Source organism: Aethalodelphis obliquidens, unplaced genomic scaffold (assembly GCF_003676395.1).
Source record: "Aethalodelphis obliquidens isolate GAN/ISIS:26980383/991018 unplaced genomic scaffold, ASM367639v1 scaffold9, whole genome shotgun sequence".
Lineage (NCBI taxonomy): Eukaryota > Metazoa > Chordata > Mammalia > Artiodactyla > Delphinidae > Aethalodelphis > Aethalodelphis obliquidens.
This window is the reverse complement of record NW_020837953.1, coordinates 47,087,181-47,113,805: the sequence shown is the minus strand read 5'-3', so window position 1 is coordinate 47,113,805 and position 26,625 is coordinate 47,087,181. Positions and strand designations below refer to the sequence as shown.

At 39.5% G+C, this 26,625-nt stretch overlaps 1 protein-coding gene across 11 annotated transcripts in view; it reads left to right on the top strand.

Annotated features, from left to right (window-relative positions):
• Positions 1-24,370, top strand: part of PER3 (period circadian regulator 3) — a 61,386-nt gene extending 37,016 nt beyond the window's left edge. For 10 of the 11 annotated variants that reach the window (XM_027110316.1, XM_027110311.1, XM_027110306.1 and 7 more), the window contains 6 exons: positions 6,258-6,500; positions 6,838-7,508; positions 8,881-8,992; positions 21,737-21,920; positions 22,494-22,644; positions 23,851-24,370. In XM_027110316.1, the coding sequence (XP_026966117.1) occupies positions 6,258-6,500; positions 6,838-7,508; positions 8,881-8,992; positions 21,737-21,920; positions 22,494-22,644; positions 23,851-23,937 (1,448 nt within the window). In that variant the 3' untranslated portion in view covers positions 23,938-24,370. Of the gene's footprint in view, positions 1-6,257; positions 6,501-6,837; positions 7,509-8,880; positions 8,993-21,736; positions 21,921-22,493; positions 22,645-23,000; positions 23,824-23,850 lie in introns of those variants that run through there. The other variant, XM_027110308.1, reaches the window with a different exon arrangement.
• Positions 24,371-26,625: the final 2,255 nt, after the last annotated feature.

The following is a 26,625-nucleotide window of genomic DNA, read 5'->3' as shown; positions in this document are numbered from 1 at the left end:
TCTTATTTTTTTTAATTTTTTAATTTTATATTGGAGTTTAGTTGATTTACAATATTGTGTTAGTTTTAGGTATACTACAGCAAAGTGATTTAATTGTACATATGCATATATCTATTCTTTTTCAGATTCTTTTTCCATATAAGTTATTACAGAGTATTGAGTAGAGTTCCCTGTGCCATACATAGGTCCTTGTTGATTATCTATTTTATGTATAGTAGTTTGTATATGTTAATCCCAACCTCCTAATTTATCCCTCCTCCTCCCCCACCTTTCCCATTTGGTAACCATAAGCTTGTGTTCTAAGTCTGTGAGTCTGTTTCTGTTTTGTAAATAAGTTCATTTTATCATTTTTTTAGAGTCCACACGTAAGGGACATCATAAGATATTTGTCTTTCTCTGTCTGACTTACTTCAGTTAGTATGATCATCTCTAGGTCCATCCATGTTGCTGCAAATGGCATTATTTCATTCTTTTCTATGACTGAGTAATATTCCATTGTGTATATATACCGCATCTTCTTTATCCATTCCTCTGTTGATGGACATTTAGGTTGCTTCCATGTCTTGGCTATTGTGAATACTGCTGCTGTGAACACTGCTGTGCATGTATCTTTTTGCAGTTTTTGTCTTTTCTGGATATATGCCCAGGAGTGGGATTGCAGGATCGTATGGCAACTCTAGTTTTTAAAGAACCTCCATACTGTTCTCCATAGTGGCTGTATCAATTTACATTCCCACCAACAGTGTAGGAGGGTTCCCTTTTCTCCACACCGTCTCCAGCATTTATTATTTGTAGACCTTTTGATGATGGCCATTCTCACCAGCGTGAGGTGACATCTCATTGTAGTTCTGATTTTCATTTCTCTAATAATCAGTGACGTTGAGCATCTTTTCATGAGCTTTTTGGCCATATGTATGTCTTTTTTGGAGAAATGTCTTTTTAGGTTTTCTGCCCATTTTTAAATCAGATTGCTTATTTTTTTGTTTTTTTGGCTGTTGAATTGTATGAGCTCTTTATATATTTTGGATATTAGCCACTTACCAAGTGTATGATTTGCAAATATTTTCTCCCATTCAGTTGGTTACCTTTTCATTTTGTTGATCATTTCCTTTGCTGGGCAAAAGTTTTGTTCTTCTTTCTCAAGATTGCTTTGGCTATTCAGGGTCTTTGATGTTTCCATACAGATTTTTCGACTGTTTGTTCTATTTCTCTGAAAAATGCTATTGGAATTTTGATAGAGATTGCCTTGAATTTGTATATTGCTTTGGGTAGCATGGACATTTTAACAATATTGATTCTTCCAATCCATGTGCACGAAATATCCTTCCATGTATTTGTGTCTTCTTCACTTTTAAATGTTAAAATATCTTTGCATTCCTGGGTTAAACCCCACTTGGTCATGATTTATTTCCTTTTTTATATATTGGATTCATTTTGCTAAAATTTTCATAAGAATTTCGAGATCTATGTTTATGAGAGCGATTGGTCTGTCATTTTGTTTGCTTTTGTTTTAATGACTTTGGTTTTGGTATCAGGATACTCCTGGCCTCATAGCATGAGCTGGGAAGTGTTTTGTTCTCTTCAGTTTTCTAGAAGACTTTATGTAGAATTGGTATTTTTTTCTTCCTTAAATGTTTGCTCAAACTCACCAGTAAAGCCATCTGGGCTTGAAGGTTTCTTGGTGGAGAAGTTTTTAACTACAAATTCAATTTTTTAAGTAGATATGGGGCTATTCAGGTTTTCTACCTCTTGTTGAGTGATCTTTGTTAGTGTGTATGTCCCAAAGAACTGGTCGATTTTGTCTAAGTTGTCAAGTTTATTGGAAAAAGTTGTTTATAATGTTCCCTTATTATTCTTTTGATGTCTAGTGATAGTAGGGTCTCTAGTGATGTTTCCTCTATCATTTCTGAAATTGGTAACTTACATCTGCTCTTTTTTTCCTCATCAGTCTTGCTAGAGTTTAATCAATTTTACTGCTCTCTGCAAAGAGCCAGCTTAAAGTTTTATTGATTTTCTCTCTTTACTATTTTTCTGTTTTCTACAATACTTAACAGATTTTTACTCTGATCTTCCTTATTTCCTTTCTTCTGCTTACTTTTGTTTTACCTTGCTCTTGTTTTTCCAGTTTCTTAAGATGGAAGCTGAAGTCATTGATTTCAGATATTTCTTCCCTAGTGGATTTTAGTGTAAATTTTTCTTTTACTCTCAGCTGCATTTCACACATTTTGATGCATTTCATTTCATTTTCATCATGTTCAAATGCTGCCTAATATCCCTTTTTATATCTTCTCTGAAATCATTTACATTATCACAAATGTCATATATATATATATTATCATATATTATTTAGAAAGCATATTTAGAGATTTTCCAGACCTCTTTATGTTATTGATTTCTAATTTAATCCCATTTTGGTCAGAGAAAATACAAAACTTGAATTCTTTTAAATTTATTGAGGCTTGTTTTATGGTCTGTATATATATGGTCTATCTTGGTAAATGTTCTGTATGCACTTGGAAAGGATGTTTATTCTGCCTAGTCTGTGAACTAGGTCAGGTTGGTTGATAGTCTTGTTCAAGTCTTCTCTATCCCCCAGTTTTCTGAATCCTTGCTGTACCTCAGGAGGAGTGTTGAAGTCTCTGGCTGTAATTGTGGGCTTGTCTATTTCTCCTTGCCATTTTATCAGTTTTTGCTTCATGCATTTTGAAGCTTTCTTACTTTGTACGTAAATGTTTAGAATTGCTGTGTCCTTTTGATGAATTTATCCTTTAATCATTGTGAAATGACCTTCTTATCCTTTGTCTATTCTTTGCTCTAAAATATACTTTGTCTTATGTTACTATATTCACTCCAGCGTTCTTTTTTTATTTTTGATTAGTGTTAACATGTTATATCTTTTTCCACCCTTTACTTTTAACCTATGTATGTCTTGGTATTTAACGTGGGCTTTATTTTAGTGGTTGCTTAGAGTTTATGATGTATATATTTAATTTTTGCCAGTCTGCCTTCTAGAGATATTATACCATTTAATGCATAGTATAAGAAACTTAAAGTACTATACTTCCAATTCCCCCCTTTGGCCTTTGTCTATTGGCATATATTTCTACGTATGTTAGAAATCCCACACTACATTGTTACTATGCTTACTTACATAGTTATTATCTTTGAAAGAGGTTTAAATGTTTACCCCTGTAGTTATCTCTTCCAGTGCTTTTCATTCCTTTACTTAGATTCATCTGATATCACTCTCCTTCTGCCTGAGGGTATTCCTTTTCTATCTCTTGTAGTACAGGTCTACTGATGATGAATTCTTCCCATTTTTGTATGTCTGAAAATGTCTTTATTTCACCTTCTTGTTTTAAAGACATTTTATCAGAGCATAGAATTCTAGGTTGACAGTGTTTATCTTTCAGTACCTTAAAGATGCTGCTCCACTGTCTTCTCATTTGCATTGTTTCTGACAGGAAGTCTGCTGTCATATGTACTGTTTGCATGTCTTTTTTCTGGCTACTTGTAAGATTTTCTCCTCATCATTAATTTAAAGAATTTGAGGGACCTCCCTCATGGTGCAGTGGTTAAGAATCTGCCTGCCAATGCAGGGGACATGGGTTTGATCCCTAGTCCAGGAAGATCCCACATGCCGTGGAGCAGCTAAGCCTGTGTGCCACAACTACTGAACCTGCGCTCTAGAGCCCATGAGCCACAACTACTGAGCCTGCGTGCCACAACTACTGAAGCCCACGTGCCACAGCTGCTGAAGCCCGCGCACCTAGAGCCCGTGCTCCACAACAAGAGAAGCCACCTCAATGAGAAGCCCGCGCACTGCGGTGAAGAGTAGCCCCCCGCTCACCGCAACTAGAGAAAGCCCACGCACAGCAACAAAGACCCAACACAGCCAAAAATTAATTAATTAATTAATTTTTTAAAAAAGAATTTGTGATGTCCATGATGTAGTGTTCTTCATGTTTTTTGTGCTTGGAGTTCATTGAGCTTCTTGGATTTGTAGGTTTAGAGTTTCCATCAAATAGAAAAGAATGTTTTCCGTTACTTTTAAAATATTTTTTCTGTTTCCTCTTTTTCTGGGACTCAAGTTATAGGTATATAGGCTGCTTGAAGTTGTCTCACAGTCCACTGATGCTTTGTTCATTTAAGTTTTTTTCAATTTTTTAGGTCTTTGTTTCATTTTGGGACAGTCTCTGTTGCTATGTCTTCAGGTTCACTAGTATTTTCTATTACAATATCTAATCTGTTGTTATTTCCATTCAGTATATTTTCCAACTCACATATTTTAGTTTTCATTGCAGAAGTTCTGTTTGGATGTTTTTTAATATATCTTCCATGTCTTTTTTTTTTTTTTGCCGTATGCGGGCCTCTCACTGCTGTGGCCTCTGCTGTTGCGGACCACAGGCTCCGGACGCGCAGGCCCAGCGGCCATGGCTCACGGGCCCAGCCGCTCCACGGCATGCGGGATCTTCCCGGACCGGGGCACGAACCCGCGTCCCCTGCATCGGCAGGCGGACCCTCAACCACTGCGCCACCAGGGAAGCCCCATGTCTTTATATAACATATTTAATTTTCCCTGTGGCTGTATGGAATACAGTATAATAACTATTAACATTCTACCTGCCAATTCTAACATCTCTGCCAGCCCAGGGTTGGTTTTGCTTGATTAATTTTTCTCCTTATTGTGGGTTGTATTTTCCTGCTTCTTTGCATGCCTAGTCTTTGATTGGATGCCAGATACTGTGATTGGGTGCTGAATATTTCTGTATTGCTGTGAGCACCATTGAGCTTTATTCTGGGACCCAGTTAAGCAATGTGGAAACAGATTGGTCTTTTCAGGCTCTGCTTTTAAAATTGGTTAGTCTGGACCAGAGCAGTGTAGGGTAGGCCTAATTCTTCTCTGCTACTGAGGCAAGACCCTTCAGAGCATTCTACCCAATGCCCGGGGATTATGAGGTTTTTCTAGTCTGGCTGTTGAGAGTGAGCCCTGTTCTCCAGGTGGTGTGAGCTTTGGTCTGATCCTTTCAGGTGATTTTTTTCCTCCCATCTGTGCACTGGTGAGGACTCTGGGGTCCCTGCAGCTGTCTGGAGTCCTCTCTGTGCAGCTGTCCTCTACATTTCTCTTCCTGAAAACTCCAGCCACCGTGGCCTCCCTAGACTCTCAGCTCTGCCTCTGCTCTCAGGGGTCCCACAAGGCTCACCTGGTTTCCCCACCTTGCTCCTCAGAAACTCTCAAGGCAGTAAGCCAGGCAGATGTGGGGCTCACCTTGTTTTCCATCCCTTAAGAGTCACTCTCCTTTGTTACCTGATGTTCAGTGTCTTGGAACTTATTGTTTCATATATTTAGCCCCTTCCTGGTTGTTTCAGGTGGGAAGGTCAGTCTAGTCCCTGTTCCTCCATCTTGGCCAAAATCCGAAGTCCTTCCGCTGTGTTGACTTACACTAGTCAGTGCCTGTTTCTGGAAGCAGAATGGGGGCATGCCCACCCACACCTCAGTACCACACAGCAGGGGAGAGGTGGAATGGACACTGGGAGAACCCACCAGTGTCCACCATAAAGTCTTTTGTACCTGGAAGAAGTAATGTGTAGAAGCAACTCAGCATCCATCTACAGATGCTTACTTTAGTAAAAAGTCATAAATACATCATATGTGATGCACTGATAAAAGGGATATTGTTAAATGAAAAAACACATTGCAGGCTAGTGTACAAGATTATATGCCGTTTGGGTAAACATGGAGGTGAAGAATAAGAATCTGTATTCATGCTTATTTATAGATGTGTAAAGAAAGTAGACAGATATATAAGGAAATAAAAGAAATGGTTTTCTGTGGGGAGAATAAATGAGAACTAGGCAGATTGTGTACAGGGGTAGGGAGAAGCTACTAAATGTCTTTCTAATACATGCTGATTTTTGAACCACGTGGGCATATTACATATTAAGAAAAATAAATCCAAACATAACAATTTCTTGGAGAATTCAGGGAGATAGAAGAATATTTACAATGAAAGCAAGATTTAAATAAGTATGTACCTTGAGTATTACAACTCTAAAACATATATACAAGTGTACAAAGAGTATAAAGAAAGGCAGAAAAATTAAAAATTTATCTGCTAGATTGATGAAGGTTTTATGTTCCAGCTGTTGTAATGATTGTAAACATTTCTTGAAAGATAACTAAATTAGTGAAAGTAAATAAATGCAAAATAACTGATAGGAGTTAAAATGAAATCTGTCTTCCTCCACTTCATCAGAATTGAGTCCAGCAGAGCTTGGCACCCTGCCCTGTGAGCCCTGGACCCTCAGCACACACCCAGCTCCACTGGCCTCAGAACAGTTTAAACACACAGGGCTCACAAAAGCTGTGCTGTCAGCCCACACGCAGAAGGAAGAGCCGAGTTATGTGGATCAGTTCCGGGACAGGATTCTGTCATCGCCCTACGGCTCCTATCTTCAGCAAGAAAGCAGAAGCAAAGCTACATATTCAGATGTTCAAGGTAGTTAAAATTTTGAAAATATATTCCCTTTATCAACATAGTTGTCAAATTTATAAATCATACGTGAGTACTGGGAGATACGGAGTGGAGTATAGGAGTTTTGCTTGTAAGAAACTGATTGAGAGATACTGCAATAAGTTTATTTTATAGCAACAGCTTTTACCCAGGATCTTGTTCATCTTTTCAGAGCTATTTTCTGTCATCCCTGCAGTGGACATAGTTAGTATCGGCCAATGTGTATTCCTTGTAAAATCTACTTAGAATTATCTATCAACATTGTCCTTCTCTTCTGTTCTGGCTTAGTTTTCTGTAACACGCCTTCCTCTTTACCCTTCAGGAGATTCTGCTTCCAAGCCTACCCGATCCGCTGGTTGCAGGAAGGGGAAGCACAAGCGTAAGAAGCTGCTCATGTGGTCGGACAGCAAGGGCACTAAGGATGACTTCTGTCCCCACCTCGCAGGAGAGACCCAGGATGGACAGCCCTGGTGCCCTTCCTCCACCTCCTCTCCTTATGCCTCTGGCCCATTGCTCCAGGCTGCAGTGGTGGTTCCCAGCCAGGCACCTTGCCTCGTCCAAGCCCTTCCCCTCCCAACCATGACCTCCCTGGGGAGAGAACATGCAGCCTCAGAAACTGCGTTGCAGAGTCTGCCTGAGCCGCCTTTCCCCAATGGCTTGCAGTCTTTCCCAGCTCTGCCCTCTGCTTGCTTAGATACTTTTATGAACATCTTCCTGCATGACCCCCCTATCTGTCCTCTCTTGTTACCACCATTCTCCCCATATCCATTCTTGGGAGCAGCAGGCTCTTCTCAAATACCTGCCTCGGTATCAGCAGTGCCTCCAAATCCAGGCCCACCATCTTCAGCCATCAGCCAAAGGAGCGGCGAGGGAAAGTGGGGGACCCAGAATGAAGGGCACCCCCTCATTAACTCAAAGAGCAGCTCCCCGCTCCAGCTCGACCTGCTGCAGGAGGACAGGCCCAGATCCTGTGCATCCCCAGAAGCTGAGTATGTAAGTGACACTAACTTCCAACACACAAGAGAGAAAATAAATGTGCGTCCTCTTATTAAAATTAAGGTTTTTGTACTGAGGCTCAAGACTAATGGCCTAGATGGGTAACTGTATTACAGCTGAGGTTGACACTTTGTTCTGCAGAAACATGCAGTATGTCCTTCAGACTCCATTTAAAAAGCTGCAGTGAAAGAATCTGCTGTGTCCTGAGTTCTTACATACTTTGCGAGGTTTTCCCCAAAGTGCTGTCTTTCAGATTTTCTTTGTGAACTGGATTTCTCCTCTGCTTTAAAATTTGATATCCAGGTATTAAACTTAAGTGTGCATTGCCTATAAAATGTGTTTTCTTACTTACAACTGGGGTTATGGGCTAGTTAGACAGGAACAAGCCATACTGATAAGACATGAATTGAGCAATTTTACTTTTTCAGACACAGTTGTAGGACACCAGGTCTGTATGGAGGGGGTAGGAGCTCATTTTTGTCATTAATTATCAGTAAAGTAGTTAGTTTATATAGTTTTATACTTACGTCATTTTTTAAAACGAAAAAGTTTTGGTCACTTTCCTTTAACTTTTCATCTCTTTACCTAAAATGGCATTCTCAGATTCACTTGTCAGGTTACACTTTGGGATAAGACTTTCCTATGCTTAGTATAGGATCCAAGACAAGCGTGAATATTTACGCAAAGTTTTTCTTCAGTCTTCCCTTCAAGGTGTGATAATGATTTTAAACAAATGTTCAGAATCTGATGATCCAAATCACGGAAGTATGCTCGATTTTGAAAGCCTGATATTAGTACACTTGCTAGAAACCTAAGGCAAAGCCTGGGCTACGGAATCAGACCTGGCTTCCAATCCCGGCTCTGCCACAGGTTAGGTGGCTTAGCTTACACAAGATATTTAACCTTTCTATGCCTTTGTTTTCTTATTTGAAAAATGGAAAGATTAAGACTTCATGGCTTTTTCTGAGGACTAAATTAAATAATATTTATATAGCCCTTCTCCCCATGCAGTATAAGCTCAGGAGAGCTGGAACATGGTTTTGTTCACTATTATATTATTAGCATTTTGAACAATTCTTAGAACATATAAAGTGTTCAATATATGTGTTCTGAATGACAAAAAATAATAATAAAGCACATACCTGTAAGGTTCCTGGAATGTAATAGGTGCTCAAAAAGCAGTAGTATCTTTAATGTTATAAATAAAGGAACTTTGACCACATTCCTGGGGGCAGGCTGAAAATGTTTTACTTCTCGGTTATGTATATACCTTTTTTTCTGTTTAACGTGTGAAGTTGAAGATCTGCCAGTTACTTTGTAATAGGATGCTTGAGATGTTCAAATCTTTTCTTGTGTCCTTACTTTCTAGCAGCCTGTCAGTCTCAACAGTGAGAATAAGAACGATCATTTTACTACCAGTGAACTGTCTACAGTGTCACTGCATGAGGCTTCTCCGCCGGGAGCTGGTTCTGCAGCAGCAGGTAGTGGATCAAAATGACACATCCTTCACACTCTGTGGTCAGGAGGTGACTAGGTAACAGGCTGTCTGGTTCTGGTCCTGGCGTGAAAGTAAAGTATTTTTTTTCTTTTTGTAAGCTTTATTGGGGTATATTTACATACAATAAATTCACCAAATTTAGGGGTGCAAATCAAGAATTCTCACAGCTTGTCTACATTCGTGTAACCGCCGCCACCATCACCATATAGAACGTTTCCAGACTGTGACCGTTCGCAGTCTGTCTGCCGCCCTGATCCTCCACCTCCTGGCAAGCACTGGTCTGCTTTCTGTCACTTTAATGCTGCTCTTTCTATAACTTCATATAGATCGACTCATCCAGTTTACAGTCTTTTGTGTCAGCATAGTGCTGTTGAGATTCATCCTCATTGTGTATATTAGTAATTTGTTCCTTTTTATTGCCAAGTGGAATTACATTGTATGGATAGCAATTCATCAGTTGATGGTTATTCGGTTGTTCCCAGTTCGGGGCTATTATGAATAATGCTGCTGTGAACATTAGTGTATGAGTCTTTTTGTGGACATAGGTTTTCATTTTTCTTGGGTAAATACCTCAGAGTGAAATCGCTAGGTCACATGGTAAGTATACGGTTAACTTTATAAGGAACTGCCAACTGTTTTCCAAAGTGGCTGTACCGTTTGCATTCCTATCAGCCACATGTGAGAGCTCCAATTACAGTGCATCCTGCCCAACACTGGGTATTGTCCATCATTTAAATTTTAGCCATTCCAGTGTATACACAGTGGTACCTCATTGTGGTTTTATTGACTGTTGATTAATGGTGATGGCTGTCTTCTTGTGTACTTATTTGCCATTCATATGTGTTCACATCTGTTGCTTGTTTTGGGGGGGGGGTGGTTTGTTAGTTTTCTTATTGAGTAGTAAGAGTTCTGTATACATTCTGGATACAAGTCTGTTATCACATACTTGTTTTGCAAAAATTTCTTCCCTGTTGTGTGCCTTGCCCTTTTTTTTGATCTTTTATTTTTATCTTCGTTTTGAAGAGCAAATGTTTTTAAATTTTGATGAAGTTCAGTTTATCAGTTTTTTCTTTTGTAAGTTGTGCCTTTTATGTCCTTTTTAAAGAAGTCCTTGCCTAACTAGAAGTCACTAAGATGGTCTCCTGTTTTCTCTTGGAAATTTTAGAGATTAAGCTTCTATATAGCTAAGTCTGTGATCCGTTTTTAGTTACTTTTTATACATGGTGTGAGCTCACCTCCTCTCATAGGCACACCAGAATTGCCACTATTTACAGAACACCTGTCGATGAAAAAGACCAGAACCTACTGCAAAAGATCTTCTACAACTAAAGATTTAAAGAAGGAACCATGAGATGGGTAGGTGGTGGGGAGTCACAGTATAGGCAAGACCCATACGCTGGGTGGGTGACCCACATATGGAAGAATAATTACAACTGCAAGGTTCTCCCCAAGGAGCAAAAAGTCTGAGTCCCACATTGGGCCCCCCAGCCTGGGGGTTCTACTCCAGGAAGATGAGCCCCAAGAACTTTTGGCTTTGAAGCCCAGCGGTGCTTACTTTTGGGAGAGCCAGAGGGCTGTGGAAAATAGAGACTCCACTCTTAAAAGGCTCACACAGAATCTCACCCACTCCAGGACCCAGGACAGAAGCAGTAATCTGAAAGGAGCCTGGGTCAGACCCACATGCTGATCTTGGAGAGTCTCCCCAAGAGGCAGGAAGCAGTTAATTGGAGCTCACCCCTGGGGACATAGGCATGGTGACAGCCATTTCTGGGAGCTCGTTCTGCCACATGGACTCTGTTGCTGGCAAGCGCCATTTGGGAATCCTTGTTGTAGCTTATTAGCCACAGGACCCAGCCCCACCCCACCCCCAGCCCTAAGGCACCAGGACTGGGATGCCTCAGGCCAAGCAACTAACTGGGCAGGGACACAGCCCCACCCAACAGCAGACAGTCAGCCTTAAGACCCCCTGAGCCCACACCTTCCCCTGGACACAGCCCTGCCCACCAGAGGGCTAAGGACCAGACTCTACACACCACTGGGCAGGCACTAGATCTGGGACACCCAGGCCCCTGCACGCAGAGACCCTGGGACCTAGCTCCACCTACCAGAGGGCACGCACCAGACCCAGAATCCCCTATCCCAGCCACCAATGAGCCTGTTCTAGCCTTGGAACTAGCCTCACCCAACAGTGGGCAAACACCAACCCCAGGACAACCACAGCCCCGTAGCCTGTGGACCTAGCCCACACACCAGCAACCAACCTACCAGATACACAGAAATAAAAACAGCAAGTTAGGCAAAATGAGGCAACAGAGGAACATAGTTCAAGCAAAGGAGTAAGATTTAAACCCCAGAAGAGCTAAGTGAAGTGGAGATAGTCCATCTGCCCAAGAAAGAGTTCAAGGTAATGTTTGTAAAGATGATCAGAGAACTCAGAAGAAGAATGGATGAACAGAGAGAGAAATTAGAAGTTTTTAGCAGTTAGAAAATATAAAGAACAACCAAACAGAGGTGAAGAATACAATCATTGAAATGAAAAATACACTAGAAGGAATCAACAGTAGACAAAATGGTACAGAGGAATGGACCAGTGAGGTGGAAGACAGAGTAGTGGAAATCACTGAAGATGAACAGGAAAAAGAATAAAAAGATGTGAGGACAGTGTGAGACATCTGGCACAACACCAGGCATACTAACATTCACATTTTTGAGGTTCCAGAAAGAGAAGAGAGAGAGAAAGGGGCAGAGAACACATTTGAAGATATAATAGCTGAATATATCCCTAACCTGGGAAAGGAAACATATCCAAGTCCAAGAAGAACAGAGAATCCCAAAGAGGACCACACGAAGGCACATTGCAATTAAAATGGCAAAAATTAAGGATAAATAGAGAATATAAAGAAATAATAAGTGGGAACTTCCCGAGCATGGGGAAGGAACTGGACATACAAGTCCATGAAGCTAAGAGAACACCTAATTACCTCAACACAAAAAGACCTTCTTCTCCATGACTGTCAAAAGTCAGTGGCAAAGAAAGAATTTTAAAGGCAGCCAGGGGAAAAAGGATGATAACCTGCAAAGGAACCCCCATTAGGCTATCAGCAGTTTTCTCAGCAGAAACACTCTAGGCCAAGAGGGAGTGGAGTGACATTCTCAAAATACTGAAATATAAAATCTGTCAGCCAAGAATACTCTATCCAGCAAAGTTACCCTTCAGATATGAAAGAGAAATAAAGGCTTTCCCAGACAAACAAAAGCTGAGGAGGTTCATCACCACTAGACCTGCCTTACAAGAAATGTTCAAAGGAGCTCTTCTGCCTGAAATGAAAAGGCAAAAGTACACAAAACCTTGAGTTAGGTAAAATAGAATCAGAAAAATCACAACTCAGTCAGAATAGGTTTTTAAATACATTATTACAGCATAAAAGTTAAAAAGAAGGAAAGCAGCAAAAATAACTATAGCTACTTCAATTTGGTAACAAACTCACAACTTAAAAAGGGATAATTTATGACAGCTAGTACATAAAAGGGGAAGATGAAAAGGACAGACCTGTATAGGTAAATGGAGATAAGGTGCTCTCAGCATAAAAAGGACTATTTTATCTATGAGCTATTTTATGCAAACCTCATGGTAACCACATAACATAAATCTAGAGCAGAGACACGAAACATAAAAAAAAAAACCTGAGAAAAACATCATACAAAACCACCAAACCAAAATGGCAGACAGAAACACAAGGAAAAGAAACAATGGGGAAATAGAGCAACCAGAAAACGAAAGATTAAAAGGCAGTACTAAGTCCTTATTTGCCAATAATCACCATAAATGTAAATGAGTTGAATTCATCAATCAATTCATCCAGAGTGGCTGGATGGATTACAAAACAAGACCCAACTATACACTGCCTCCAGGAGACCCATCTCAGCTCAACAGACAAACATAGACACAAAAGAAGGGATGGAAGATGATACTCCAAGCAGATGGCAGCCAAAAGAAAGTGGTATAGCCATACATATATCAGACAAAATAGACTTCAAGCCAAAAAAGGTAACAAGAGACAAGATGGACGTTATATAATGATGAAGGGGACAAGTCGTCAGGAAGATATAACAGTTATTAATATTTATGCACCTAGCATAGGAGCATTAAAATATACAAAGCAATTATTAACAGACCTAAAAAGAGAAATTTGCAGCAACACAATAATAGTAGGGGACTTTAAAACTCCTCTTACATCAATGAATAGATGTCCTGTGAACAAGGAAACAGTGGCCTTAAATGAAACATTAGACCAGATGGATTCATGGATTTGTATAGTCAATTCAAATGCAGCAGAATACACATTCTTCTCAAGTCCACATAGAACTTTCTCAGGGATAGATCATCTGTTGGCACACGAAACAAGTCTCAGTGCATTTAAGAAGATGGAAATTATATCATGCATTTTTTCTAATCACAGTGGTGTGAAACTACAAATCAGCTATGAGAAGAAAGCTGGAAAACTCACAAATACGTAGAGACGGAACAACATGCTACGGAACAACTACTGAGTCAATGAAGAAATCAAAGAAGAAATCAAAAAATACCTGAAGACAAATGACAATACAACATGTCAAAGCCTATGGGATGCAGCAAAAACAATACTAAGAAGAAAGTTTATAGCAATCCAGGCCTACCTCAAGAAACAAGAAAAATATCAAACAGTCTAACTTTACACCCAAAGGAACTAGAAAAAGAAGAACAAACGAAGCCCAGTCAGTAGAAGGAAGGACATAAAGATCAGGGAAGAAATGAAATAGACACAAAATTGACAAACCTTTAGCTAGACTCACTAAGAAACAAAGGGATAAAGCTCTAATAAAACCAGAAGTGAAAGAGAAGAGATATGATACCATAGAAACACAGAGGATTAGACGAGTATATCGTGAACAGCTACATGCCAACTACCTGGACAACCTAGAAGAAATGGGCAAATTCTTAGAATCATACAGCTTTATAAGACTGAATCATGAAGAAATGGAAAATCTTGATAGATTGATTACTAGTAAAGAGAATGAAACAGTAATCAAAGACGTCCCAAAAAAACAGAAGTCAAGGACCGGACAACTTCACAGGTGAATTCTCCCAAACATTCAAAGAAAGTTTAATACCTATGCTTTTCAAAACTCTTCCAAAAGAACTGAAGAGGGGGAAACACTTTCCAACTCATTTTACAAGGCCATCATTGCCTGATGCCAAAACCGGACAAGGACACCACACAAAAAAAGAAAATTACAGGCCAATATCTCTGATGAACCTAAATGTAAAAATCCTGAAAAGAGGTTAGCAGGGCTTCCCTGGTGGCGCAGTGGTTGCAAATCCGCCTGCCAATGCAGGGGACGCGGGTTCATGCCCCGGTCTGGGAGGATCCCACATGCCGCAGAGTGGCTGGGCCCGTGAGCCATGGCCACTGCGCCTGCGCGTCCGGAGCCTGTGCTCCGCGACGGGAGAGGCCACAACAGTGAAAGGCCCGCATACCGCAAAAATAAATAAATAAATAAATAAATAATAAAATAAAATAAAATTAGGCTAAAAAAAAAAAAAAAAAGGTTAGCAAATACATTTAAAGGATCATACATCATGATCAAGTGTGATTTATTCCAGGGATGCAAGGATGGTTCAGCATCCACAGATCAGTCAATGTGAAACACTGTGATTAACAGAAAGAAGGATAAAAATCAGATGATCATCTCAAGAGATGCGGAAAAAACATTTGACAAGATTCAATATCTATTTATAATTTTTAAAAACTCTCTATAAAATGGGTATAGTAGGAACATACCTCAACATAGTAAAGACCATGTATGACAGACCCACAACTAACATCATACTCAGTGGTGAAAAGCTGAAAGCTATCCTTCTAAGATCTGGAAGAAGACAAGGATGCCAACTCTCACCACTCCTACTCAACATAGTATTGGAAGTCCTAGGCAGAGCAGTTAGGCAAGAAAAAGAAACAGAAGGCATCCAAATTGTAAAAGAAGGAAAACTAACACGATTTGTGGATGATATGATTTTATATAGAGAAAACCCTAAAGACTCCACACAAAAAAAAACTACTAGAAATAATAAATGAATATAATAAATTTGCAGGGTACAAAATCAACGTACAAAAACCTGTTGTGTTTCTATACACTAAAAATGAGCAGAAAGAGAAATTAAGAAAATCCCACAGTCACAACAAAAAGAATAAAATATCTAGGAATGAATTTAACAAAAAGAGGTGAAAGACCTGCATACTGAAAAATATAAGAAATTGAAGAAGATGGAAATAAATGAAAAGATGTTCCATGCTCAAGGATTAGAAGAGCTAACATTGTTAAAATGTACATACTACCTAAAGCAATCTACAGATTCAGTACAATCCCTATCAAAATCCCAAGGGCATTTTTCACAGAAATAGAGCAAAAAAATTTTAAATGTATATGGAACCACAAAAGACCTCAAATAGCCAAAGTAATCCTGAGAAGAAAGAACAAAGCTGGAGGTATCACACTCCCTGAGTTCAAGCTATATCACAAAACTGTAGTAATCAAAACAGCATGGTATTGGCAGAAAAACAGATACATAGCTCAGTTGAACAGAATTCAGAGCCCAGAAATAAACCCACACATATATGGACAATTAATTTATGACATAGGAGCAAAGAACATACAATGGAGAAAGGATAATCTCTTAAGTAAATGCCATTGGGAAAACAGGACAGCCACATAACAAAAAATGGAAACTAGACCCCTGTCTCACAGCATGCACAAAAATTAACTCAAAATGAATTAAAGACTTGAATGTAAGACCCGAAACCATACAACTCCTAGATGAAAACATGCAGTACACTCTTTGACATCAGTCTTAGCGATATCTTTCTGCTAATATATCTCCTCAGTGGAAACAAAAGCTTCTGCACAGCATTAACAAAATGAAAAGACAACCTACTGTATGCGAGAAGATATTTGCAAGTCATAAGGGGTTAATATCCAAAATATATAAAGAACTCATACAACTCAACAACAAAAAAACACAACCCGATTAAAAAACGGGCAGAGGAGCTGAATAGACATTTTTCCAAAGAAGACATGTAGTTGGCCAACAAGCACATGAAAGAATGTTTAACATCACTAATTATTAGGAACTGCAGTTCAAAACCACAAAGAGATTATCACCTCATATCCATTAGAATGGCTATTATCAAAAAGGCAAGAAATAACAAGTATTGGTAAGGACGTGAAGAAAAGAAAACCTTCATACACTGTGGGTGGGAACGTAAATTGGTGTTGCTGCTATGGAAAACATATAGAGACTCCTCAAAAAATTAATAGAACTGCAATATGATCCAGCTATTCCACTTCTGGGTATTTAGCCAAAGAAAATGAAAACGCTAATTCAAAAAGATATATGTATCCCTCTGTTCATCACAGCATTAGTTACAGTAGTCAAGATATGGAAACAATGTAAGTGCCCATCAATGGATGAATGAATAAAGAAGTGATGTATATTAAACATTTTTTAAATTTTAAAATACATCTATATACAGTACACACAATGGAGTACTATTAAGCCATAAAAAAGAGGAAACCTTGCCATTTGCAACAAGATGGATGGACTGCGAGGGTATTATGCTAGGTGAAATAAAGCAGAGGAGAAAGACAAATACTGTATGATTTCACTCATGTGTAGAATATAAAAAACAAACAGACCGAAAAAATGAAGAAAAACACAAAAACAAATACTCTGTAGGTACAGAGAACAGAATAGTGGTTACCAGAGGGAAAGGGGGATGCTAAGTGGGTAAAGGAGGTCAAATGTATGGTAATGGAATCTACATTTTTGGTGATGAGCACGCTGTAGTGTATACAGAAGTAGAAATAACAATGTACACATGAAACTTACAAATGTCATAAACCAATGCTACCTCGATAAAAAAAAAAGATTTAAAAATAAATAAGTTGTAGAATCGGTTTCTTAATTCCTACACAAAAGCCTGCTGGGATTTTGATTGACATCATGTTGAATCTACTGACCAATGTGGGAGGAATTATTATCCTAACAGTATTGAGTCCTCTGATCCACGAGTATGATCTGTTTATTTATGTAGGTCTTTAATTTTTCTCAGCAATGTTTTGTAGTTTTCAGTGTACAGGTTACACTTACTTTGCTAAATTTATCACTAAGGATTTCATAATTTTGATGCTATTGTAAATAGCATTTTAAAATTTCAATTTCCAATTGCTTGTTGTTAGCATATAGAAAGCCAATCAAATTTTGTGTTTCGCACTTGTATTCTCAAAACTTGCCATAGTTTTACTTTTTCTTTTCTGATCTGTATACCTTAATTTATTTGTCTTTCCTTCTTGGACTGGCTAGGACCCCCAATATAGTACAGTGAGGCCCCTACATATGAACCTTCAAGTTGCGAATTTTCAAAGTGGGAACGTGCGTTCCGTCAGCATCAGGCATGAGTGACATTGTAGCTTGCCCTCCGTCTCCTACTGCTGACGGCCCTTCAGCTCTACTACCATCTCCCACCCCCTCTCCCTCCTTCAGTCAGTAGCTCTTCTTGCCTGTTCACTCGATGGCAGCCCCTGTATGCCAGCTGTTGCACTGGACTACTGTACTTTTCAAGGGACTGTACTGGAAGATTAAAAATGTTTTCTTTATTTTTTGTGTTTGTTTTTTATGCATTATTTGTGTGAAAGTATTATAAACCTATTACAGCACAGTACTATATAGCCGATTTTGTTAGTTGGGTACCTCGCTAACTTTGTTGGACTTACAAACAAATTGGACTTAGGAATGTGCTTTCAGAACGGAACTCGTTCGTATGTAGGGGACTTACTGTATTGAATAGAAGTGGTTAGACAGACATTCTTGCCTTGTTCATCGTCTTAGGGGGAAATCTGTCACAGTTTCAGTTAAGTATGATGTTAAATGTATGTTTTCCTTAAATGGCCTTCAGCAAGATTGAGGAAGTTCCTTTCTGCTGCAGATTTACAGAGATGCTTTTTCTGCATCTATTTTTTAAAATCAATGTATTTATTTTTGGCTGCATTGGGTCTTCGTTGCTGCACGTGGCTTTCTTTAGTTGTGGTGAGCAGGGGCTACTCTTCGTTGCAGTGCGCGGGCTTCTCATTAGGGTGGCTTCTCTTGTTGTGGAGCATGGGCGCTAGGCACGAGGGCTTCGGTAGTTGTGGCACGTGGGCTCAGTAGTTGTGACTCGCGGGCTTTAGAGCTCAGGCTCAGTAGTTGTGGCACACGGGCTTAGTTGCTCTGCGGCATGTGGGATCTTCCCAGATCAGGGCTCGAACCTGTGTCCCCTGCCTTGGCAGGTGAATTCTTAACCCCTGCCACCAGGGAAGCCCTTCTGCCTCTACTGAGATTAACCATATGGTTTTTCTCCCTTGTTCTGTTAATATGGTGAATTACATTAACTAATTTTCAAATATTAAATTAATCTTGTATTTGGTCATGCTATTTTATCCTTTTTATATATTACCGGATTCTATATCCTAATATTTTAAGGATTCTTGCACCTATTATGAGAAATATTGGTCCATTGTCTTCTTTTCTTATGATGTCTTTATCTGGTTTTGGTATCAGGATAATACTGGCCTAACAAAAGAAATGAGTTGGGCACTGTTCCCTCCTCTTCTATTTTCTGGAAGAGTTTGTATTGAGTTGATATTATATCTTCCTTAGTATGGTTGGTAGAATTCACCAGTGAAGCTATCTGGGCCTGAAGTTTTCTTTATGAAAGGGTTTTTAAAAACAAATTTGATTTTTTTTAATAGACATGGTTAATAGACTCAGGTTATCTATTTCTTCCAAAGAATGATCTTTGGTAATTTGTATCATTCAAGATGATACAGATCCATTGTCCATTTCATCTAAGTTGTTGAATTTATTGGCATAAAGTTATTTATAATAGTCCCTATCCTTTTAATGTCTTTAGAATTTATACTAATGTCTCCTCTCTATTTGCTGATATTATTACTTTTTCCTTATCATTCTGGCTCTATGTTTACCACTTTTATTAACTTTTCAAGGAAGCAACTTTTGATCTCGTTGGGTTTATTTGCTATTTTTTTTGGTCTTGTATTTTATTGATTTCTGCTCTAATCTTTATTATTTCATGTGTTTACTTTGGATTTTATTCACTCTTTTTCTAATTTCTTAAGGCGGAAGCTTAGAGCATTGATTTGAGACCCTTTTTTCCCCTCCTAATATAAACATTTAACGTTTTATATTTCCCTCTAAGCACAGCTTTAGCTGCATCCCTCAAATTTTTGTATGAGTGTTTTCATTTTCATTCAGTACAAAATATTTTATAATTTCCCTTATGTTTTCTTCTTTGACCATGGGTTATTAGACATGTATTTATTTCCTAATACTTGGGGATTTTCCAGGTATTTTATTGCTTTCTAACTTAATTGCAGTCAGACAGCATTCTTTGTATTTTTTTTAATTTACTGAGGCTTGTTTAATAGTCCAGAATTCGGTCTGTCTTGATAAATGTTTCATATGCACTTGGAAAGAATGTGTGTTCTGCAGTTGTTGAGTAGCATTCTTCTGTAAATGTAAATTTGGTCAAGTTGGCTGATAATGTTGATTCAGCCTTCTACATCCTAACTGATTTTCTATCTACTTGTTTTCTCATTTATTAAGATAAGGCTGTTAACATGTCCACCTATAATTGTGAATTTGTCTATTTTTTTCTTGCTGTTCAATCAGTTTTTGCTTCATGTATTTTGAAACTCTTTTATTAGTTGCATACACATTTAAGATTATGTGCTTTTGATGAATTGGATTCTCTATTATGAAATGTACCTTTCTTGATGTCCACTTTGTCTGATATCAGTGTAGCTCCTCCAGCTTTATTTTGATAGTGTTTACATGGAATATTTTTTTCCATCTTTTTACTTTTATCTGTGTCTTTATATTTAAAGTTGATTTCTGGTAACCAGTGTATGGTTGGGTATTGCTTCTTTATCTATGTGACAGTCTCTGACTTTTAATTGGAGTACTTAGACCATTTACATTTAATATGATTATTGATATGATCAGGTTTAAATTAAATCTTCCATCTTGCTACTTGTTTTATGTTTGTCTCATTTGCTCGTTCTTCCTTTTTTCTCTTCCCCTCCTCCTTTTGGGTTAATTGTGTATTTTTTTTTTTTTTTTGGTGGTACGCGGGCCTCTCACTGTTGTGGCCTCTCCTGTTGTGGAGCACAGGCTCCGGATGTGCAGGCTCAGCGGCCATGGCTCATGGGCCCAGCCGCTCTGCGGCATGTGGGATCTTTCCGGATCGGGGCACGAACCTGTGTCCCCTGCATCGGCAGGCGGACTCTCAACCACTGCGCCACCAGGGAAGCCCAATTGTGTATTTTTAATTATTCCATTTTCTCTCCATTATTGGCCTCCCAGCTATTCTTTTATTTTTTTTTCCTTTTTTCCTTTTTTTTTTTTTAGTCATTGCTCTAGGATTTACACATGCATCTTTTACTTATCCCAGTTTACCTTCACATATTATACCTATTCTATCACTTTATGTCTAAGAACCTTAACACAGAGTACTTCCATTTTCCCTCTTTTTTGCCATTTCTGTCATACACTTTACTTCACCATGTATTATAAACCCCACAATAGAAGTTTTACTGTTTTTGCCTTAAACAGTTACCTCTTAATGAGATTTTTCTAATGAGGAAAAATGTCTTTTATGTTTACCCATACCCTTTTTTAAAAAATTAGAGAGGTACTTTGTTTTGTTTTAATTGTTCCAAAGTCAATGAGAAGGACCTTGAAGGGTCCCAGGCAAGATAGGAAAGGAATGATCCATGAGGCCCCATAAGAGCCATAAAGCGCTGGGACTTGGGATGGATGGACGGCTTCTCTGTGGTAACAGAGAACATTCAGGAACATTCTCTCCTCTGTGGTGAGGAGAGAATGTAGATAGGAGTACGTTTATGTTTGGTATCAGGAGGATGAATTTCCTTTCCAGTGGCTTCCTTTTTTTCTCTTAAAAACTAGGTGAGAGTGAGGGAGGAAATAGAGGAGTAGAAGATAATCCTGCTGGGGATAGACTAGTGTGCTGACCACAGAGCTGTACCAGGATTACAGGCTTTGTGATGATCCTCTGGTGGTGACGAATTTACTGTAGAACCAATGCACCCTGTTATACGTGACTTTCTCTGTGCCTTTGGCTACTTGGGCTTAGATAAAAACAGAATTGATAAGTGGCTTTATCAGAGTTACATTTTGATAGTTGTGGAAAATTAAAGGGAAAAAGAAGTCTCAGGTCTTGCAGAGTGCTACTGAATGAATGATGGGCTTTGGGCTCTAAGCAGAATGGCTAAGGCACGGTTCCAAATTTGTAGTTGGAAGAGTAGAACAAGGAAACAAGAAATTGAAGCTGAGAGGTTGGTGATTTTGGAGACGGAGCTGGAGATGGAGCAGTTGTGGGTGATGAGAACAAACAAGGAATGGCCTTGGGAGGAGGCTAGTTCAGGAAGACTGAGAAGGAGATCTTGGGAAGATCGAGGAACTGGAAGGCTGAGGTGACCTGGGATGATGGCTGCTCTGGGTGGTGAAGGACCCTACCAGCTAGTTGCCAAAGTCTTTGGAGAATGAGGGCCAGTTTGGCAAATCAGCCCCTGACAGGTATTTTCAAATTTTTTTGTTGTTGATTTTTGATAGGAAGCAGTGGCAGCAGTATAAACTTTGCTACTAGTGATTATTCTTCTGAAATCTTTCAAAATGGGCAGCAGTCTCAGGATGTACAGAAAAAAGAAACATTTCCCAACTTAGCTGAAGAGTCCATCTGGAGAATGATAGAACAAACACCTGAGTGCATTCTGATGACGTATCAGGTGCCTGAGAGGTAAGAAAGCATGTTAGAAGACCCACCTTTATATAAGTGTTTTATGGTTTCTTAAGTGTGTTTTTTAATACAAAGTGATTTTTAATGTTTTTATACATATCCTTAGAGAAATGTATTTTCAAATTCATTCATTTGAAGTCAAAAGACAAATGATTTCTTAAAACAATGGTTGTAGTGGTAGTGACGGTATAAATATGTTATGTGTCCTGAGACAAGAAAACAAAGAGAGGCAGTGCTTTCCAAGACAGCCCGCAGGGACGAGAACTTTTTTTAGAGCCTGGACTTTTTTCTCTCATTCTAAAAGAAGAGAAGACCTAAAGGAAATCTGTTTCTTCCATATGACTCATTAAAACACTATACAGGTATTCGCCATCAAGAGAAAGAGGCCTAGCTTTACCAATCTGACAAGGAAATGAGTCAGTTGTTATATTTTTGATGTGTACGTCACATACTAACAAGAAATATAAAGTATATTACAAAGTAAAAAGAAGTGCTGTTCTTAGATCACAAGATAAGGACCCTGTGCCTTATTTAGGACTGTGAAGGTTTTGTTTGTTTGTTCGTTTGTTTCAGGGTTAAAGAAATTGTACTGAAAGAAGACCTAGAAAACCTGGAAAGCATGAGGCGGCGGCAGCCGCAGTTTTCTCACGGACAAAGGGAGGAGCTGGCCAATGCGCGTTCCTGGATTCAGAGCCAGACGATCCCTCAGGAAATAGACATCCAGGTAAGCCCAGTAATAACAGCTGTCATGTGTTGCTGTTTCTGTGCCAGGTAGTGTTCTGGGAGCTTAGTGTACAGTCATCCCTCGTTTTCTGCAGGGGACTAGTTCCAGGACCCCCTGGGGTACCAAAATCTGCGGATGCTCGAGTCCCTCATGTAAAATGGCGTAGTATTTGCATGTAGCCTATGCATGGCCTCCCGTATACCTTAAATCATCTCCAGATTACTTATAATACCTAATACAATGTAAATGCTATTTAAACAGTTGTAAATTCAACGTACATTCTATGTAAATAGTTGCTGGTGCACTGCAAATTTAAGTTTTGCTTTTTGGAACTTTCTGGAATTTTTTTCCCCAAGTATTTTCGATCTATGGTTGGTTGAGTCTGTGGATGTGGAACCTGCAGAGAGGGCCGACTGTGCATTGCATGATCCCGCTGAAAATCTTAATCTTCACAATTGCTTCTGTGGTAGGTGTTATTATCCCTGCTTTACCAATAACAACAAAGTGAGGTATACAGATACTAAATAATTTGTACACTCAGCCCTCTATATCCACAGTTCAAATTTCAATCTGTAGTTGGTTGAATCCAAGGATGCGGAACCCTCGAGTGCAGAGGGCTGACTGCACCAAGTCATCTATATAAGGATTGAGCATCCACAGATTTTTGTATCCTCAGGGGGTTCAGGAGCCAAGCCCTCTGCACAGACTGAAGGACAACTGTGTAAGGGCTCAGTTCTTCAGATTTTGAATACAGGTCTTTCTGGCTCCAAGTGTTTTTTTCTTCCACCAGTTGGAATGTTACGGGGCAGTTAGGAGTAAAGACACCTGCTTTCATATGTGATTGACTGGGGAGGAGAGTATAAGATTTGCATGTCAAATATGCGTGCATGTTTGAAAAGAGTTGAATCTCAAGATGTAAGATTCACACCAGAGGATTTAGGATTTAGGATTTAGGATTCATGCCGAGCAGGAATTTCTGTGGGAAGAGTATATGAAGAATGAGCCCCAAAACAATTTAAGCAAAAGTATTTAAACAGTTGCTGTCATTTCCCTTCTAATAGTAAGGGATGAACTATAATGGATAGTCTTAGATGTGAATAAGTGGGAGAATGAGACACAGGTTGCTTGGCCGGCATTTTACTGGTTTAAACACTTTTCAGGTGACTTCACATCAAATAACCTGCCTGTTCTTGTTCCTTTTTGGAGGGCTGTGTCACTTGCGAAAACGGAGATTCAGCTGGTGATGCTGCAGAATCCTGTGGTCGGGATCCAGCAGAAGCAGCAGCTGAGTGACTCTGAAGATGCACCTGTACTCCCTCTCCAGGCCTGTGGGACAGCTAGACCTCCTTGTGATTCTCTGTAAACCCCCGGGTCTTAAATGACCATGAAGTTATCATTGAATATTAAGCTTTTTCCTTCCTGATTTTTTAACAGACATCATTTTCCTGAAGCAGACATTGTATATAGACTCTTTTCCTTGTCTTTTTCCCCAATGTATTTAAACTGTCAAATAGACTCTTTTTCTAGTTTGGCTGTCCTCTAATGAGATTGGATGACCTCTAAAGAGGTATGTGTCAAACTTTATTTCAGATGTCACCCCAAATAAATTACAGTTAGAAGTATAGCTAGAGGACTTCCCTGGTGGTGCAGTGGTTAAGAATCTGCCTGCCAATGCAGGGGACACAGGTTCGATCCCTGGTCTGGGAAGATCCCACATGCCGCGGAGCAACTAAGACCGTGCGCCACAACTACTGAGCCTGCGCTCTAGAGCCCGTGAGCCACAACTACTGAGCCCATGCACCACAACTACTGAAGCCCACGCACCTAGAGCCCGTGCTCTGCAACAAGAGAAGCCACCACAATGAGAAGCCCGCGCACCACAACGAAGAGTAGCCCCTGCTCGCCACAACTAGAGAAAGCCCACGTGCAGCAAGAAGACCCAGTGCAGCCAAAAATAAAGTAAATAAAATAAATAAATTTATTTAAAGAAACCAAAGTATAGCTAGAAAGAGCCCCAAACCTTAGCCTCATTGATTTTGTTCTGTTGTTACATGAATCATTTCCCCCTGTTAGAGACTTCAAGAAATCCCCGCTATGGGCCATGTACCTTTCCTAACAGTGTCCATAAATACAGTGCCCTCACCTGGTCTTTGCACGGTGACACATCCCTCCACAGTTAGGGTCTGACATTCCAGTTTTCTCACAACGCAACACAGATCACTTCAGCATTGACCAGTATGAAAATGTATTGTCCATTGGTGTACCGGAAATTCCTAGCTTTTAGGGTTGAATTTTGACCTTCATTTTTGTAGCCGCTTTTCCTTTTGATTTTCTACCTTCCACTGAAATTCTCAAAGTCTTGGTTAAAAATGGATCAGCTTAACAATGAGCTTATTCTTTGCGGGGTTTAAATTAGCTTTTGCGTGTGTAATGTTAAAACAAAAGAGCTTCTAGCTCAACCAGCTTCTGACTCTTTGAAATTTTTAAATAATGATTGCAAAAAGTTTTTAAAGTCATGTAAGAGTTAATGTTGTTCTTATATGCGTATGTGTTTAAATGTTGTCTTATCAAAACTAACAGTTAACTCTTTGTTTCCAACCAATTTACACAAAAGAATGTCTCTCAATCCCTGCCAGAGGTCTGATTGGCACTGCCTTCTTTTTGTCCTTAAATAGGGGTAAGTGTTGCCCTTAAATAGGGGTAAGGGACCTACGGGAGGTCCCTAGCCAAGAGGGTTGCAGAATCTGCCACAAGTGAGGGCTCCCTGGGCCTGCTGAAGTTGTGTCTTTTAAGAAGTGAGTGAGTTGTTTGCATGATAAGGGAGCCCCCTCTTCTTAGAGAAGTGATGATTCCTTCTCAAACTTGGAATGACGTGCAGTTCACACCCATGTAGATCAGAAACAGGAATAGAAGAAAATGAAGGCTGGAATAACCTTTTCTCTTTTAAATAACATGCAACAAACTAACTTACTTTTCTTTTGTTGCTGTTGTGTTTTTTTGTTGTTTTTTTTTGTTTTAGGAAAACGCTTCTTCCTTTCAAGTTTCATAGTTTTTTATAAAATGCATCCTGCTCCTAATTATGAGAATCAACCTTTCTATCCACAATGCTGCTGGACTCTGATTCTCAAGCCTCGTAGCTTAGATTTACTTTCTAAAGTGGAACAGACGGCTCTCGAATCTGCAGGGGATTGGTTCCAGGACCCCCTCGCAGATGCTAAAATCCATGGATGCTCGAGCCCCTTCTATAACGTGGTGGTACAGTCAGCCCTCTGTACCCGCGGATCCGCGCCCAGGATTCTACACCCGTCCCCGATTCTCCCCACCAGGAATACGGGGGGCCAACTCTAGCTTCCTAGAAGGTAAATCTTTCTTCAGGGGTCAGAACCATTTTCAAATGATGCCCGTGACATTTCCTGGAATTTTCTCACTTTAAGCTGTTCATGCCCATATTCCTGTCTTATGAATAGAGAACTCTCCTATTCTGCTCCATCTCGATTGTTAAATGATCTCTGAAGCCCTTGTTGTGTTGGTCCAGTTGTGTGGTATTTTTGCCCTTGGTGAAAAATCAAATTTTAAAAAATGAACCAGCCTGGATTTTGTCCATCAGTAGAATCGCTGTGACCTTCTGTAGTGATAACCTTGTTAATTTTTTTAAATTAAAAATGACATGGGGCAATCAGAGGACTGTTCTGCATTTGTGAACATGTTTTTTAAACCTGACCTTCTCTAATATGAGCCCTCTTTTCGATTCTTCTGGATGTTTGTTTTATCGACATTTGCTTATTTCTTTGCCTTACTACACGTTTAGGGTCAATTTAAAATTGGTGCTTGTTGTAAGCAGATCTATAAAACCATTTGTAGTTTTGATACTTTGATAAGTCGCCGAATTATCATGTTTAGAGTTTGGACCATGATGCTTCTACTGCTGAGGATGAGCAGACAAGGTTCAGCAGTGCGGCTGCCGCCCCCCAGGGGGGCTCC